General features: G+C 41.7%; 1 protein-coding gene across 1 annotated transcript in view; it reads left to right on the top strand.

Annotated features, from left to right (window-relative positions):
* The window catches only part of ANTXRL (ANTXR like), a gene marked incomplete at its 3' end in the record, with an annotated part of 49745 nt that overhangs the window by 13947 nt on the left and 21923 nt on the right, over positions 1-13875 (top strand). The window contains exons 6-12 of the mRNA XM_084290488.1: positions 1603-1682; positions 1789-1857; positions 2059-2139; positions 2241-2301; positions 6754-6852; positions 8142-8211; positions 9657-9735. Coding sequence (XP_084146614.1) covers positions 1603-1682; positions 1789-1857; positions 2059-2139; positions 2241-2301; positions 6754-6852; positions 8142-8211; positions 9657-9735 — 539 coding nt within the window. The remainder of the gene's footprint in view (positions 1-1602; positions 1683-1788; positions 1858-2058; positions 2140-2240; positions 2302-6753; positions 6853-8141; positions 8212-9656; positions 9736-13875) is intronic.

Raw genomic sequence — 13875 nt, 5'->3', positions numbered from 1 at the left:
CATAGGTACGAGTGTGATCAGCTGGAGATTTTTTCCATCAGTGTGAAAAAGTTAGGATTAGAATCTGAGTTTGTTATGCAATTTTTTGTTAAATTTGGAGAGGGAAATGTATTTGTTTTTTTTTTGTTTTGTTTTTTTTTTTTTTTCTGTGGGAGAGGGGAGAAAAAAGAAAAAAACAGGCCTAAGAAGTTGAACTGAGCACTTTCTGCCTAGTTTGCACCCTGAAATTAGTTTTTTTCCAGTTGTAGATAGATGGCCTTTTTGTAAGATTCTTAAGTGTCAATGCCTTATAATAAAATAGGGTGTGCATGTGGAGACTTGAGCAGCAACTCTTTTGTATGGCTTCTCACTTGCTTCTACCAGGCAAATCAAGAGTTTTGATGAGCTAAAGAGAACTGTTTTACCTCTTCCTAACAGACAGAGAGTAGTTGCTTAGTTCCTAGCTAAGTTGATTAGGAAGGAAAAAGGAGTAGATGACATCTGGATTTATAAAATAAAGTATTGGGAAAGAAACAAAAATTCAGAAGAAAACAAAGTTTAGATTCTTTATGGCCTCTTTCAAGCATCCTCAGCCAAAAAAATGACGAATATGGGAATCCAAGCTTTTTTTCCCCTCCAAAGTTGCAGGTCATTTTTAAGGTTTTATGTCTGTGTTGACATGACATGGGAAGGACTGCATGGCATAAGAAACCTGTCAAAGCTAATCAGTCTTTAGTTTCAGACAGTATCAGGAAAGACACTTGAAACTGTACCAGATTATTCTGATAAAATAATAAATACTTCCCTGAAAGTAATGTGTGCACACATTAGTGAGAATTATTGAAGCAGAATGGTGTGTTGAACTATAGTTTGCATATTATTTGGGATTAAATTTTTAATATCTTGCATTTTTCCAGGTCATATTGTATTCTGTACCACGTTACATACATAGCTATCCAAAGTCTGTGCATTCTTTTCATATAAGAATAGTTGGGACATGAAATGGCTTAGCACAAGACATGTATTTTCTCCAGTGGATCTGGTCTTGCAATTTTTTTTGCTCTCAGAATTCCTATGAACTTCACCAACACTCTTCCTTGCATGAGAAGTATAGGACTGACCCTCCTATGGCAGCACCTTTTCATGCTGTGTTCAGTGGGGTTGCTGCTTTAAAACCCGATGGAGGGAAAGGTAGGGTGGTAGGAAAGCTCCTCTTGCAGAGGTCTCATATCAGCAGTCTCTGGACAATGCTCATGTAGAGAAGTATTTTCCATTTTGCCATTTCCCCACATGAAGGGTCTAGATATAGCCTTAGCCAGATATTGTGTTTTACACAGGACAAAGTTTGTGCATGGACTTTGCCAGAGCATTACTCCCCCTTAAGTGCTGCTTGTGTGTGATGAAGGTGCATGGGTTCCTGCTTGTTGCATGTTGCCATGCATCTGAACTTCAGCTGGGGTAGATCAGTGCATCTCCAATCAAGTCCATACAGATCAGGCTGAGAGTCTGGCCTTGTGGTTTTGTATTTTTGTCAGCAACGAGACATGCGTCACTTCTCTTACTTTCATTGTTCAATCTTGTGTCATCTGTATGTGCTCTAACTGTTCACTGTTGTCCATGTAGGAGTTCGGACTGCTAGTGTGATTATTGCTCTGACGGATGGAGAGTTGCAAGATGTTCAGTTTTATTATGCAGAACAAGAAGTAAGTCACCTTCATGTTTACCTAAACTAGCTCATGTGTAGGCATTTACTGTTTTGGCTCTACTGATTACATGGCTTTGCACTTACTGTCTCTTTTTCTCATGTAGGCCAACAGAGCCAGAAGCTTTGGAGCTATTGTTTATTGTGTTGGAGTGAAAGACTTCAATGAAACTCAGGTAATCTTGCTTGCTTGCTTCTTGTTTTGTTTTTGTTACACTAGTGCAGAAATAACAGCATCAGTTGAAGGCATTTATTTAATTACTTGAGGCATAAATCATTTCGTGTCAGTATGATGTCTTTTAGCAAGTATGAAGGAGCCCAGTTCTATTCACTGTGATTTTATTTTCCTCATGATTTATGATTGTCTTTCTTTGCAGCTGTCAACAATTGCTGACAGCATCGATCATGTTTTTCCAGTTACGGGAGGCTTTTATGCCCTTAGAGGAACCATTGATTCAGTAAGTTGGCTATTCTGAAACCTAAAAAAAGGTACTCGTTCCTGTGTTAATAAAGCATAGATAAAAAGATCACCAAAAATGCATTTATCTAAATCTTACAGATTCTCAAGAAATCTTGCATTGAGATCCTAGCAGCTGAGCCATCCAGTGTTTGTGCAGGAGGTAAGCATCCACAAGAATGATGTGGTAAGGCAAACCAATGACACTGATGGAATATCAGTAACTACCTGATATAGTAGATCTCTGATATATTCAGAGATGAAGCCTGTGGATGTGTTAGAAAGATCCCTTGGGGCTGCAGCTGAAGCCTTGTGCATCCCTTCTGAGTGTGAGAAATTGCTGTTGTCAATACGCAGGTAGCCTCTGAATGCTGGCTTGAAGAACTCTCTGAGAGAGTACTGGGAAATTTGGAGATACTGCTCTTTAAAACATCCAACAGAAGGAGGAGACAAAAGTGATATAAAGCCAGACTGCCAGAGGCTATCTTAATGCCTAACACAACATCTCACAAATTTCTGGAAAGATTGCGTTCCGCAGAGCTGCTAGGGCTTGTCAGCAGTTAGAACAAGATTTTGCAGAACAGTCACAGAAACTTCAGGGTTACTGAACCAGATGTAATTAGCTAACTGCATAGGCCGAGATACCTGACATTCTCTAAAGCATTAGTGTTTTACTTACTTGCAGTGAAAGAACTATTAGGGTACAGGCAAATGTGAAGAATCCCAAGAGGAGCTGCTGATAATTTCGTGCCTTTTCTGTCTGGTATATTTAACTTGTATTTGTTCTGTTTACATTAGCAGCTTGCTCTTTTTTTTGCCTACTTAAGAAACTATTGCAGCAGAGAAAGAGTGACATCTTAAGTTTGCTGGACAGTATAGTTTATGGCATGGTTGTTTAGATCTGATGTTCATGTCTTGTGTTCACTTCCTCATCCACTGAAAAAAAGAGTGCATACAAATGCAGGATATAAAATAAGAGGTTCAGGATAAATCTATTAAATAGCACAAAAGAGAAATTGTTCACTCACTTCCACATGTCAATCGCAGTATGATCTTGCCCGTAGTATTTAAATTTAGAACAAATATCCTTGTATCTTTTGCACTATTTTTAAACATGTAAGTGTGGAACAGACGTTTGTCGTAAAAATCTGTGGAAAATTTCAAAAAGGAATAATTTTGCTTTTAAAAATATTCTTTGCAGACTCTGTAGAACTAATCAAAACAACTTAAAAGCTTTTTTATTTCATAGCAAAACATTTTTTTTCTTGCTGTACAACGGGCATATTTTTGCATAACAACTTATTGCAAGTTTTCTTGCTTATCAAAAATTGCTTTTAGCCAGATGAAAGTGTGACAGCTCCAGTAGTGATTTGGCATAATGTTAAGCATATCAAAACATAGAATTTGAAAACAATTTTTTCAAATTTTCAATTTGAAAATATTTTGCAAAAGTTCTTAAGTGCTTGCCTTTTCAGGAAAAGTTTACCTTTGGTGTCCCTGCCCATGGCAGGGGTTTGGAATTAGATGATCTTTAAGGTCTTATTCAACCCAAACTGTTCTCTGATTACATGATTTTTGGAAACGACATCTTCCAGCAAAAAGAGCGAAACTGTTTTGAAAAACGTATCAGCTCAATTCTTGACTGAACTCAAACAAATTTTTTTGTATTCTGTTAACTCAGCAGGATGCTTAAAATCTGGGTTTTGTTGTGTCCCCGCTGATGAAGTCATTCAGCAAAGGTGGGCTCAGGGCAAAGCATGTTACTGAATCACCAGGGCATGAAGATGTGGATCTCAGGTGCCTGAAGGTTTGCTTATAGCAGCAGAGAGCTCGAAAATAGGAGGAAGCAGCAAGGGCAGCTCTAAGTGGTGCAAGCTGTCAACACGTGGGTTAAATGGTCTTTAACCCCAAGAATTGGGATTGTAATAGTTTTTACTATGGGCTTAGTCCTGCAAGCCATACCTGGAATCAACAGCAAGAGTTCTACAGCACGTGGCTGCAAATACTTGTGCTTGGCTTTATTGTTTTGAGTAATCCCATTTCCTTCAGCAGAGCCAGAGGTTCGTCTTTATAGCTGTGAGCACCATTGTCTCCTGGAAGGGGTCCCCTTAGATTGAACAACTTTTTTCATGGTAATGTGAATCCAGATCCTGAGTTCAGTTCACTGGAGAGTCAGATAATAATTATTTTCTATATGTAATGTGACTTTTTAATGTTCATTATTCAAACTTCAACACAGACAAGTCCTGAGGCATCTGAAGTAATCTAAAAATTTGAAAACACATTAAATTTAGGTAATCACTAATACAGTTTATTGGTAATATATTATAGGTAAGAAATAAGGTCACATGGTCATTAAATCCTATAGGAAAATATGTAGACTGTGCATTTAGAGCTGGCTGAAAATTGGAACACAACATTTTGTAGAAATATAAGGTTTGTCCCCGTTCTTTTAGTCAGGAATTTTATTTAAAAAAAAATATGTATAACTAAAATCTGCATTTCAAAATTTTGATCAAAAAATACTTAATTTTTTGGAAGTGACATATATTATGACATTCTCCAGCAAAACAACTTGCTTGTTTTTAGCCTTGAAATGTGGATCTATCCGTGCATTTCTTGTGTGCATGTTATCTGAGTAAGGAGGGGAGAATCAGTCTCGATTTTATTCAATATTATTACTTATTTCTAGAATCTGGTATGGAAGCAGACAGGCTTTGTGTTGCTCAGTGGAAGCCAGTCTGTACTGGGGATTAGAGCAGACTGACCTACTCCTCACAATTATTCTTGCAGCTCACAATGATTCTTGCAGCTCATAATTACTACAGTGCTGATTACTGGTGTTCTCAGCTTCATTTTTGATTTGCCAGAGGTTTAGTAAATTGCTGATGAAACGATTTCCATGTGGTTGAAGCTGAATTATGACAATTCCTATTGGGGCTCTGGCTCTCTGTGACAAAGCTATCCAGTGAGTCCGTTTACAAATTGATCTAGTTGCATTATGACAGCTATCTGATGCTTAATGCTTTTTGACCCTGCAAATTTGTCATCCCCGCTGTGGAGAAACGGAGTTGGGTCCTTTTTCTTCCCTCTGATTTAAAGTGACCAAGACGTGCAGCCTGTAAACAGGCTATCAGTGCCGCAGCGGAGGTGCCTCATATCCTGTTTGACAGCATCGTTGCTTTGATTATGCTTACGGTACGTGGAAGTGATTGAAAGGTTTTGTTGGATGTGGCATCCTACTGGCCACATCAACTCCCAGGTGTGGATGCAAGCCGTCAGCTTCTCATCAGAGTCACAGAAGCGAAGCCGACAGCGCAGCCAGCACACACCAGCTCCAACCTACCATCTCGCTGCCAGCGCTGCCCGGTTATTTCAGTGCTGACCTTTTTCCCTTCGCTGTCTTGTCAAAAGCTGCAATCTACGAGCTGACAGTAACTAAGGAAGAAAAGGACGCAGCCAGAGCCAGGGCGCAAAATTAAATGGAATTAGCCATTTCAACAGACCATCACCCAGAACATGTTAATGCTCAGGAGCGTTTGAAGGGGCAGACTTCTCAACAGCAATAACCAAATCCTGTACCAGCTGTCTGCGTTTCCCTGCAAGTCTGGGATTGAAACTCAATTGTCAGCTTGTGTTGATGGGCAGGTTATTCCAAAGTCAGTTCTCACAAGTGACTGTGCAGAACGGCAGTGATGGGGAAAAGAAGGGCAGGAGGGGTAACCTGTCCTGACAAGACTAGACCTCTAGATGTAGGGGTTTTTTTACCTTTGTGTTTTTAAAGTCTTTTTTTTTTTTTTTTATCTTTTTAAAACCACTGAAATACTTCTCAGTGAAATCTTTGTGGTTGCTGCCTTTTAAGATTTAGTATGGGGGGAGGATCTAACTGCAATTATATTTCATCAAGCTGCTTTTCTATAAAATCAAGAGACAAAAATAATTTTTAGATGGGTGTTCAGGTATTGTCAGAGCTCTGGGAAGAAGTGTTACCCATGGAGGTTGTTACTAATATTTAGTAATAAATACAAATAATAGAACTAATAATAGTTCTAAAACCTTGCTATGGAGAAGTAAAACATGCAGCAGATGCTAGTGGGGCTATACACAGGTTCAGTTCTTGTACAGACTGAAAGACTTTCACCAGGGCTTGTGCCAGATACAAAGCCTTTCCCCCTGTTTCATGGCGGGGTGAGGAGGGCAGTCCTGTTTGTCCATGTCTTACTGAACAGAGCAGCTGTTGTTGCTTGAGACCAGAGCGTGATCTGCTGGGAAGAAAAGAGGAAAGCCTGGTGCTTGTGATTACAGAAGGTATCTGCCCCCAAAGCTGTGGAGGAACCATGAGATACCATCAGCCAAGTCAGGCTTGCAGTGTTTTTGAGGCACTGGAGGTCTGTGGGATGCTTGTGGGAGCACCTTCGAGGTGAATGCTGCTCTGCAAAGCACCAATGTCACTATAATACTCTTGGCTATTGCTGCCAAGTACTGATTGTCAATGTGAATGCTTGGATTCAGACACAGGGCGGAGAACAGCTGTTGTCACGTACTTCAGACCACTCTGGAAGGGAATGCTGTATTTGGGCTATTTCTCATAATTCTTTTGTACTTTTACTTACAGAATCCTTTCAAGTTGTGGTAAGAGGCAATGGCTTTTATCATGCAAGAAATATCGACCAGGTACTCTGCAGCTTCAAGCTCAACGACAGCCTTACTATCAGTAAGTCTTCAGGCTGCGGGGTTCCAGTTCCCCACTGGCTGTCATCCCATGGGATGCAGCCTGTCTCCCATCTATATTAGGGGAGCCCTTGCAGTGGTTGTCAGGGAGATGGGTGGGGATATGCATCTAGCAGCTTGAAATTCATCCTTTTTCAGTCTTACAACCTGTGGGCATTGTGTTGTGAGGGCTTATACAGAAGATACTGCTGCACAGTGAATTCCAGGCTCGCTGTAACGATTCACGTGGGTAATACATACAGCCAGCAAGGGCTGGCTATTGGGCTTTAACAGGAAGGAAATAAAATTGCTCCCTATTCCATGGATCATCTCCAGAAAAAATAAATAATGCTATCTTGATACCCTGGTGGCGTGTTCAAGCTATTTGTTCACTGACTCAGAAGATGCTTACCATAAAGCAGGGCCCTTCAGCCCTGCTCCTTTCCTCTTTGACACAAGTTACCGGTCTTATCACAGAGAATATGTAACGTGGAAACTCCCTGTAATTGCTGTGCTCAACGGGGTCTTTTGTTTGGTTTCTCAGCAGCCAGGAAAAGGACTGAATGGCCAAAAAAGATCGAGTGTCCATTTTCTCAGCAGTCCTCTCTTCTTCGTGAGAAGCAGTGTGTGTCTGGCAGGGTGAAGCATGGCATGGGGAGGGGAGCTTGGCTCCTTCTCTCTATATGCTGCCCTTGTTGGCTGAGCACAGTAGGGGCTTTCATACTCTACTGCGGCCAGACTGGTGCCTTCCCTAGCAGTGAATTCGCTTAGAGAGAGTATACATGAATCGCTCCTTCATTTCCCATCCTTGCTGCCTACATAGAGGCTGTGTTAAATAAACTCTGGTGGTCTCACTCCCATCACATTTACAGATGCCCTTTGCTGGGGATTTGCTTCTTGTGGCTTACCAGGTAGCCAGACTCCTGGCTGTCTTCCTTATCCCTAACCCACTGGTACCTTGACTGGATTTCACACTGCAAGTGCTAGGGCTGACCTAGAAGTACAAAGGAGAAAAACTGCCCTAATTCCATATGGCCTCTATGCTTTTCCTTGGGTTAGGTCTGCAGCAGCTGATGTGATAAGACACTGATCTATGTTGACTGTGCTGTTTTCCGCCATCAGGCTGGCCCTAAAACACATCACTAATTTACCTGCTTTGGCAGGATAAGGCCATGAAAATGAGCTGTGTCTTCAGGTGTGCTTGGGATGGGAGAAACAGGAAAGAACAGCTCTAATAGCTGTTGTTGCTTGAGGTTTTTCTCATTTCTGACAGTTGTATTAATTCCTTTTCAGATGAAAAGCCAACCCTTGTTCATGATACTTATCTGCTTTGCCCTGCTCCAGTAATAGAAGATGCTGGACAGTAAGTATTGCTTTCCAGTAGGTGTCAGGAGAGAGGGGACTTTGGATGGGGATGTCATTACGGAGTCAAGGGCTCATAATTTTACCCAAAGTGCCAAGCTAAGAAGATTAATTTTTGTAATGGGATTAGGGCAATCTTGTGCATACCAAATACCCTCCTAGCATGAGCCAGCGCAGTTCTATTCAATGAAGAATAGGGCTGGTGATAAAAACTCCCACAACAGCTGTGCCACAAACCTTTTGACATCATTGGACCCGTGTCATACACAGTCTCTGGAGATACAGCTGCACTAAGTCACCATAATCATTGGTGTCAGTCCTTACTCTGTTTCTGTGGATGCTGGTGGGTGTTAGGATTGACCTTCCCACCGCAGCCTGCCCAAGAAGCTGCAGTCCAGCTAGCTGCAGCTGTTCTGTACTGCATCTCCAGAACTTGAGGGCTCTGCCTGGAAGGGACGGTCTAATAAGACATCTTGGAAGTCTCCCCCCATGAACCCAGTGCAGCTGGGAGACCATTGGCCATGAGATGACTTGGAGAAAGCTAGAGTTAATAAGAAGAGTGGGGAGGGAGGGTTTCAGATGCTGGTGGGGGAGGATTTTTGAGGATGCCTGTGTAATTTCTCCTCAGTTCCTGTTCCATTTTTTTCCAGGCCAAAAGTTAACTGAGTTCCAAGCAAACTTTTCATTTTGATTGAAAAGAGATACTTGACCTGAATTCTTTTGCTGATGTTTACGTTGCTTTCCATGTTTTGCCCCTGTTCTGCTTTGGTTAGTGTTGGTACTGTTCAGCCATTGTGATCTTGCAGACTTCAGGGAGACATGGCACAAGGCTGTAGCTTTTTCCTTGGTGATCTTCTGGATCCTTAAATACTGTACTGGGGTCTCCCTCCCCTTCCCTATTTTTGGGTAGTGGGGGAAACATTTTTTTTTCTCCTCAGACCCTTTCTCTGATATTGGAGAATGTCTAGGGCCAGATTCTGTTTCAATTTCACTGTTGTTTCAGTAATTTTTCCCCTTACCTTGTGCAGGTACTCTGACTTGACTTAGACAAGCTTTTAAAAAGAAAAAAAATACTGTCTCTTTAAGCTCCAGAAAGATTTAAAATAAAAGCAAAGTCTGGAGGTTTCCTGTGCTATCTAGGGTAGTATTGCAAATGTCTGAGACTGCTACAATTCACTGTCCTAGTGCCCTTTGCCCCAGGTGGGATGGAGACTTTTAAATAAAGAGCACATGTCCCAACTCAATTAAACCAACATAAAAAGGATGGCTCCTGGGCAAGCAGAGAGACAGAGGTAGGTGAGCACCTGAAGCCACAATAATGCCTTGACTCAGCAGGGCATGTTATCCATGCATGTTCATCAGCCAATGGCTAAAACACAGCCGGAATAAAGGGAACAATGAGTATAAAGATGACACTAAAAATAAGTGTATCTGTTTGTGCTTTAGGGTGGTTTTCCTGCAAGTCAGCATGAACAACGGGCTAACGTTCATCTCCAGCTCTGTCAGCATCACCAGCACACAGTGTGTAAGTAATTGCAATGGGGCTTGACAGAGAAACCATGAGACCTAGGAAAGAGGCAGTGGCTCTTCAGGCAAAGCCTCCTTGCAGGGAGCTCATGCTCAGTCAGCTTCAGCATCACAGTTGTTGAGTGAATCCCAGCAGTTCCTTGAAAAATAACCAGGCTAGTTAAGGCTTAATCATAATTGCTGATGGCTAGATTGTGGTATACTTGTGGAGTAAACAATTACAACAAAAGTCTCCGGGCCTCTTCCTATCCCAGGAGAGAAATGTCCTTATAGATAGGATCTGGCTAGAAGGGAATCCATGAAAATGGAAGAAAGAGCATCAAGAAGCAATATGCTATTGAGCATTGGGATCACCTGTGGGGTCTGAGGTAAAATGTACAGCATTTGGAACTTTGATGGAGAAGGGCCACAGCATGGAAGATCCTCTAAACTTTCATGTTTTATTTTGTGGTTGGAGTTCACTGCATTTGTTATTAGACCTCCATAATTTACCTCTAGTTCAGGACTTGCCAAGGCTTTTTGTTTGTTTGTTTGTTTGTTTGTTTGCACTTTTAACAACAGGAGGTAGCTGCTTTTCTCTTGATATCATGGGGGATGAGCAGAAAGATACCAGCCTCACATCCTGTGCTGAGCTTCCTGATACAAGGCTGCTGCCCAGCTAAAGGAGCATGTCCTGCTGTGGGACAGCAATGGCTTTGCTACACATATCCTGGCTGATGTCAGGAAGACCATTTTTCCCTGGGGGAGGGTAAGGGACCAGCAGCTAGAAGTGATCATTCAGCAAAATCTGATTTTAGAATTTTAAAAAAAGCTGACTACAAGTAGATAAATGGTTTTCTTCCTTGCTATGGAGTAGAAATAAACAACAACAATAGCTAGTGCAAGCTAACAACAGTTTACTCTAGAGATTGGGCCTTGTGCTTGCAGACTAAAAGTTTGCCAAAGTACCTGGTATTAAGCACTTGGTATCGAAGCTGGGCTTTATTATTATTGTTAGTGTCAAAAGGACTTTTATAGCCTACACCAAATGCTGTCATATTGGTTTGTAATCATTGTTGGCCTTTCTGACAGCTGCAGAGTAGAAAGACAGGAATGGGAACAGCGACTTGATTTTCTGATGTTTTCAGCAATGCAGCTGGGAAATTTTACAGCATATTGCTGGAACAGCCCAGGGTGTCAGGATGCAGAGTCTAGCAGAGAGAGATGATTTTGCAGTTTTGCCGTATATATATAATTATATTTTTTTACAAACTTTCCTCCAAGTTTTCTACATTAAGGGTTTATATTTCCATAATTTACTCCCTTCTACCCCAGATACCGTGAAGCCTTTTGAGTCCGCAGTGAAACACAAGTGTTAACTGGTGCATTTAGTTACCCACATGTAATTTTTCTGATGGAGGCTGAAGTCTTAGTCCTAGCTGGGGTCCCTTCGGGCCAGAATGTGGTCAGAAGAAGCTTTCCTCTCAATAGCCATAGGATAAAGAGAGAACTCCAATCTCCAGTCCTGTCAATCTCACGTTTTTTGCCCAGCTCCTGCAGATTGAATGTGAAGGAGGCAAGGGGCCTGATTCTCATCTGGTGCAGGAAAGATATCCCAGTTGCATTCCATAAGCAGGGAGGCTGGTAGTTCACTTTCCAACTTTGTCCTAATCTCATGCCTTTCGCTCTTATTGTTTTAGAGACTCCCTCCATTTCCTTTCTTCTCCTGCTCCCTTTTCTGTGAGCGGCAGTCAGCTGGCCTGCTCAGCTCTCCTCCCCAGCTGGTGCTTCTGTCCTTTCTGTACAGTAAGTATCTTCTCCTGACTTTACTCCTAAAGCCTCTGTGCAATCCCTGTGCTCGTTTCTGTTCAGCTGCATTAAGTCTGCTATTTCCTTTTTTGAAGTCCAGCTTCATTACAATGCTTTGTATATTTGATCACTGAAAGAGGACTCTCTAGCTTCTTGCTGCCAGCAGCTCCCGAGCTGCTGCTGGCAAACGTCTTGGTGATTTATATGAGTACTTAGCATGGGAAAAGCAATGCCTGGGAACGGGACAAGGAGGCAATGTGTGTTTGGAGTAACAGTTAGCAGTGGTATGTACGTGCCTGTGGCTCATGTGCTGCACTGGTGCTGTGCTTGGATTTGTTGTAAGGAGTACAGAAACACCTCTTAAAAGTTATACTTGATTTTAATCACTCTTTTCTCAGCAAACTGGCTTCACTGGGAGTTAATATCTCCCAAGTGTCAGTTTCCCAAACGTTTTAGTGCTGTTTGGGGCCAGGGGTGTGCCAGAGGGGGATGCAGCTGAGCTGCAGCTGGGTAGTGTCTTCCAACAGAACCACTTTGGGCAGGACACCTGGCATTCCACCCTGGCTTTCTCCTGTTCCCTGACCTAACGAACGATGTGAGCTATGTAGTGTATCCCAGAACAGGTTGGTTTGTTGCATCTGAGACAAGAAGTTGCAGAGCAGTGGAGGGTTGGTTATGCAGTGCTAGAATTGTGGGATACTGGGGCCCATGCCTAAGCATGGTGTAGGAGCTGTAGATAGGTTAGTCGTGTCTTCACATGCCAGTCCTGACAGATCTAAGATTTGGCCTGAGGAAGAGCAGGTATCACCCTAGTCAGCCACTCAGGATCTCATCTAGACTTTGCAAAACTCTAATCAGCCCATACGTTCTTTTCTACCCTCAGCCTTTTTGCTGTCTGGGGGATAAACAAATCAACTAGGAACAATGAAGGGAAGCCCTGTTGAAAGAAGGGGCTATGAGTTTGAGTTGTCCTGTCATGAGAATTCAGCAAGTAGTTTTCAGATTTAAGAAGGTAAATCTCATGGACCTTAACCTCCATGCATCTTCACTGGAACTTGCTTTCTTTCCATTAAACGTCCAACCTATCCTTGTTTCAAAGCATCTTATAGCTTTCTCTCTAGCCATCTCACATTCCCTCATCCTGATTGACAGATCTTTCTTCAAGCTTTTTTCAATTCCCAGTCCCAGGCTGTCCTCCAGTTTGCTACTGTTTTTTTTTGTTTGTTTGTTTGTTTTTGTTTTGTTTTTCTTGTTCTCTGGTATCCCAGTTGCTGGTGAAAATAAACCTCTTAAGCTCAATTTACCATTAAAGAGGTTTATTTTCACAGGTCTGGATCACCAGAGCTAATATTAACCTCATCCCAGAGCCCATTGCAGTCCAAGGAAACTGCATGTCTCACCATGCCACTGTTCATCTGCATCAAATGTTTAATTTCCAAAAAGCCATGTGGTTTATATGTTCTGCAGGGGCCAAGCAGCACATCGAAGACCTGCTTTCCTATAGTCATCAGAGCAATACTCAGTCAGCACATCTTGTCATGTTTGCACTCAGAGCAAGATTTCCACAGGAAAAGCTAGTTTCAAGTGTTAATGTTTTGTTTTGTTTGTTTTTTTGTTTGTTTGTTTGTTTGTTTGTTTTTTAATTCTGGAAATTAATTTTCCAGAATTTTAATTAAATAATTTTAATTAATGGAAAGAATTTAATTCTTTAGAGAAAACTTGACATCTGTTTTGAATGTAGTTCCTTAACTATTTGGCCCCAGACTCCCACCTGCAGAGTGGTAGATAGAATATAAGAAAGAGGAATGGTTAAGCTCACAGCATGTTATTAAAAAGTCAAACCAGTCCCAAGAAGCATACCAAGAACCAGCAGCATTAATGACTAGTTTGTCTAAGTCCTCAGGCTGGGGTTGTGTGCTGTTTGAGTCAAGAGGCAACAGAGGCTGGTGTGGGAGCTGTTGAAGCCGAGATAATAATAAGTTTTGCTCTGTTGTGTGATGTTGACATGTTACGTTACCTGTAAGCTCCTAGCCTCAATATTCCTGTTCTTTGCATATCAACATTGGTATATTCTGCATCTCTAGTGATGGAAGATTGCTTGAGTCTGGCCATGTAGTTTGAAATGTCCTTCTGACAGTATTAAGGGACCTGTCAGCATAGATCTGGGAATGGTTTGTGTACAATTTTAGTTCCTTTGAGTTTAGTGATCTATAGGCATACTGTAAATTTATATATAAACTGCAGATATACATACCACAAACAGGAGGTGCCTTCCTGGAGCATGACTTCAAATACACATTTGTCACACTAAATCCTGATGAGACCCTAATGATAACAATGATGTACTGCA

The sequence above is a fragment of the Netta rufina genome (assembly GCF_964035555.1).
Source record: "Netta rufina genome assembly, chromosome: 7".
NCBI lineage: Eukaryota > Metazoa > Chordata > Aves > Anseriformes > Anatidae > Netta > Netta rufina.
Note: the sequence above shows the minus strand (reverse complement) of the source record. Positions and strands in the feature narration are given on the sequence as shown.